We start from the raw sequence: 4,626 nt of genomic DNA on the forward strand, positions 1-4,626 counted from the left end.
AAAGATTTGTATGAAAATTTTTAAGACCGCGTAACTTTGAAACCGAATATTTTAACAGAAATCTGGAAAACCACAGACATAGATATTAGTTTCTAGAATATGTCTGCAAAATTTCATGGACTTTGGTTGCTTAGTATTCAAATGAAATTGGAACTACGATTGTATGAAACGAGTGGAAACGAGTGACGGAGAGAGCCCTCTTAATATTTTTTTGAATTTATTGCTGGTATAATATATTCTTGTTAATAAGAAACAGTAATAAACAAGAACAATCTTCGAGCTCCAAAACTGTAAGTAGGATGAAGTAGTTGTATGAACCTTTGGTTCGCCGCGTACACTGGGCAATCGAACACTTTTCTTAAAAAAGAAAGAAAAAAAAGAACCACAATCGCTGATCAAGTGACGCCTTTTTGCGCAAACTGACTAATTTTAATGGCATTCGAAGTGGGTTGGTAAATTGGTAATAAATAAAATTACAAGCCGATTCTCTTATTTATCTCAAATGAAGCTTAGGCGTCGGTCATACTGCCAACGGTCCGGAGTTCTGCGTTCTTTATAGAATTTTCTTCAGACCATCACGTCGTGTACAGTGGGTTTGAGCCTTGAGTCTTGACGCCTAGTAAGCTTATTTAATAATTATTGACGTGACAACGTCTTATAATTCGATAGAGCCGGCTGCACGCACGAAAAAACATGACTCATGCGGCGTTACCTCGCTCTGAGGCGTTCCATGTAAGGCTTGAAGTGCAAACTAGAGCGCGGAACGAGTGACAAAAAAGCACAATCGGCCTTTGTTGTCACGTTCAACTATAGTCAGTAAACCGATTTTACAGACAACCAATTTTTTTTTTTTTTTAGAATTTTGGAATTTATGAAGACCCTCTATCCAATAGTTTCTAAGAAATAATTTATTTTTGACACAGTGCAAATCCGAAATGCGGCCTAAGTTTTAGAGATCAAAGATCGCAGTGAACGCCGAACGTAGAACTCTAGAACTCTGACAGTAGGACGTCTCCTGAATCTCTCGTTTCTTTGAAGCGGAACCGGGTCAACCGATAAATCGTATACGGCAATCCACAATGATCCGTGGATAATTTTTGAAAAAAGTCCAAAAAAAGAGGAAATTAGCTTACATGCCCGTCCGTAACGATTGGAGCTTCAATCATGATGTGGGTTAGCGGAGACGATGTTCGCTTCGATTTGTCGAATTACTATCGATAAAGCGAAAAAAATGGCAGTCAGTGAGGACTGCCGACAGAGTGAAAACTTTTAAAGCTATGAAATTACAGTGGGGTTTTTGGATTGTCAAAATATTTAATTTTAAATATTTGATAACAATTTAAACAATTAACATCAGTTTAGTTTTTACATACTTACATAATATTCTTTTATGTTTTCATGCATCCTAAAATCGCCCAACGCGCTCAAGTTCAGATGCAGTTATTTAACTCTTGTATTTATCACTTCAATTCATACAAAAAATCCTGAGATCTGTCTGTCTCTTAAACCTTTTCACGGCCCATGCGTTTAACATTTGATACAGTAATAGCTTGGTTTCCGGAGATGAACATAAACTACTTTTATTACGGAAAAATCAATGTCTTTCGACGATTATTTTGTAAGAAAACGTAAATTCACTCGGTTACTGCTCATCGTAGCTACATTTTAATTCTTAAAGTTATTTTTAATTAACTACTAACCATTTATCATAATAACCTGGTAGGTTGCCTAGAACAGACCAAGTGATAAGGCCGCCTTTTCACCCCTATCTGTAAATATTGTATTGTATAATTTTTTATGATACTTGTAAGTTTATATAATTTGTGTGTAATAAAGTTTTAATTTAATTATTTACTATTCTTAATGTTACTTTAAAATTAATTGAAACATCGATAGTAAGCGAAACTTCTCTCTGAAACATTTTCGCTTTTTGAGTATTTCTTCGGCAATGAAAGTGTATGAATTGGTTCGTGATTCTTTCAAATTGTTATAGTTTTAGATTTAACTATATTTTGTTTTAAGTTTAGTTTGTAACGATAGGGCTAGCATATCGGTCACCTATAAAAAATAAAATTAAAAAAACCATTTTCGCTGTATCGATATTCGCAATCCGACCGCACTGGCGAGGCGTCATTATAGCGGGACTCATCAAGGGCGAGATAACTCCCGCGCAGCCTCCTCCATCACTCGCGAGACAAATTACAGGGCCACGGATAGGGTTGTGCCAAATAGATTTTAACTAAAATATTTTTTTGGAGGTTTTCCTTGTTGTACAAAGTAATCATTGACCACAGGAAGCGAAGTCACTGAGCCTACTTGAATGAATTTTTTCCATCTGTGTGTGATTTGTGTGTGCATCTATGATCTATGTGTAATATTCAGTTTGAAAAAATGAATTTAAATAACAAAATTTATTGACATTCACAAATATTATACAGTGTATACAGTTTGATTTTTTCTTCAAATCTACTCAGGTGTATGGAATTGCACTAAAAATGAATTATTTTAATAAAAAACCTTGTAACATTTAACAAAAAAAGTTATAATTAAATTAAATCCCCAAAAAATAAAATTATGTCATAAGAAGTCATCAACTGCATAAAATAAACTTTAACACAAGCTGACAGCAGACGATGAAAAAAAAATCAATTTTGTTTAATAGCAAACCTGACGAAGTGACAACCCTGGCTCACCAAATCCTGCTGACCACTGGGTATAAAAGCGTGTCCTTGGTCAGTTTTTGGCAACTACCTGCACAGCCTTCACGCCTACAATATGGACGGATACCGGAAAATCTGTATTATTGTAAGTTCATAATGTTATTTTCAAATAAGCTGGGAATGTTTAATACGCACTCCCTTCCGGCCCTTCCGGCGTCCGTTTTTCCTGTTAGCTATAATATTGGTAACTTCAAAAGAAGGTGAATAGGCACGTTCTAGGCAGGCGCGCTCCACCTTAGGCTGCATCATCTCCTGCTTGGTGTAATTGCAGTCAAGCGCAAGCCCATTTAGGTATAAAAAAAAACCGGGGGTACCTCGCACACGCACCTCTAACTTTTAGATTTATGCGCGTTATATCAGAAGAATTTTAATGGTGACGGAAAAAACATCATGAGAAAACCTACATGCCTGAGAGTTCGCAAAGGTGTGTATAATCTGCCAATCTGCACTAGACCAGCTTGGCAGAATATGGCCTAAACCATTCCCATTCTTAGAAGAGACCCGTGCTCATTAATGAGCTGGGGATGGGTCGTTGACGATCATGATGATGAACAAGACGTATATTTTTTTCAGGTGCTGTGCTTTACAGCCGTTAATGAGGTAACCTCAACGATCAAAGAGAGCTTCAACATACCCGAAAAGATCATCGGTGGAGTGATAGACATCGTCCAGAGCCATAAAAACAAGCCTATACATGGCCAGCAGCAAACCTACCCGCCACCCCAGCAGTACCCACAGTACCAGCAATGGAATAGTCAATCCAGCTACCAGGGTCAAGGATTCCAACCACAACCGCAATTCCAAGGCCAACAGTTTCAAAATCAAGGACAGTATACCAATTTCCCTCAAAGTGGCAACAGTAATTTTCCTCAAGGATCTAATAACAATTTTCCTCAAACTAGTAACAATAATTTCCCCCAAACTGGTAACAACAATTTTCCTCAAGGCAGTGGCAATAATTTCCCTCAGGGAAGTAACAACAATTTTCCTCAAGGTGGTAACAGTTTCCCCCAAAATGGTAACAATTTTGGCAGCGGTAGCAGCAGCAATTTCGGAAACACCCAAGGTTACCCTGCTGGATCAGGACAGTCATTCAATCAAGGACAAAGCCAAGGGCAGTATCAAGGAGCTTACCAAAACCCCAATCAGATTAGCCAGCCTGGTAACCAACCTACCCAGTATCCAAACACACAGTCTGGTTACTACACTCAAAGTCAGTCCAACAATCAATACCAGGGTACCAATACAGGAACTGGCCAATACACTGGACAGCCAGGATTCGTTGGCCAAGGAAATGTGTCTGGTCAGACTAGCCAAGGGTTGTATATAAATGGCGTCCCTCAAGCTGGTCAAGGTAGCCAAGGACCAACTTGTGTGTGCCAGGCTTGGACCAAGCCTCCGCAACAAAATCAACAAGAGATCTACGCAGATACCCCTGTCACAGAGAAGAATGATAGGAAAGATGAATCGGTTAAGGAAAGAATGATGTGACAGTTTCGTAGATTTAAGAAATTATTTAAGTATTTATTTATTTATTTCTAGAAAGTAAGGATACTTATTAGTTAAGTAATTAGATAATGAAAGAAGTGAAATAGCGAGGCATGTTAATATTTTGTTTCGTAGCTTAGAACAACAAAATTTTCTATTTCCAAGTCTAGGTATAGCGCATATTTTCATATAAACTGAAAAAAAAAATCATGTTGGCGAAAGATGGCAATGAATTATTTATTATAAATGATTTTCGATCAAAATGTTTATTTCATTAACGCCTCCAAATATTGTTATACTTTGTTTTATGTTTAGTAAATTTGCTGCTATAAAGTAACAGGCGTTTAGTTAAAAGTTACAGCAGCTTACAACATTCCATCTCTTGTCTTATCAGTTAGGGTTCCGTACCCGAATGTTG

General features: G+C 37.4%; 1 protein-coding gene across 1 annotated transcript; it reads left to right on the plus strand.

Annotated features, from left to right (window-relative positions):
* The first annotated feature begins 2,681 nt into the window (after positions 1–2,681).
* LOC123864816 (protein kinase 4-like) lies at positions 2,682–4,332 on the plus strand. Its single transcript, XM_045905522.1, has 2 exons — positions 2,682–2,805; positions 3,294–4,332. Exons 1-2 carry the CDS (start codon positions 2,776–2,778, stop codon positions 4,209–4,211), a joined length of 948 nt encoding a protein of 315 aa, XP_045761478.1. The 5' UTR covers positions 2,682–2,775; the 3' UTR covers positions 4,212–4,332.
* Positions 4,333–4,626: the final 294 nt, after the last annotated feature.

This window comes from Maniola jurtina, chromosome 1 (genome assembly GCF_905333055.1).
Source record: "Maniola jurtina chromosome 1, ilManJurt1.1, whole genome shotgun sequence".
NCBI classification, from domain to species: Eukaryota; Metazoa; Arthropoda; class Insecta; order Lepidoptera; family Nymphalidae; genus Maniola; species Maniola jurtina.

Coding starts and splice junctions, on each gene's coding strand:
- LOC123864816 (XM_045905522.1), top strand. CDS start 2,776: ATGGACGGATACCGGAAAATCTGTATTATT. Junction 2,806..3,293: donor ACCGGAAAATCTGTATTATT/GTAAGTTCATAA, acceptor TATTTTTTTCAG/GTGCTGTGCTTTACAGCCGT.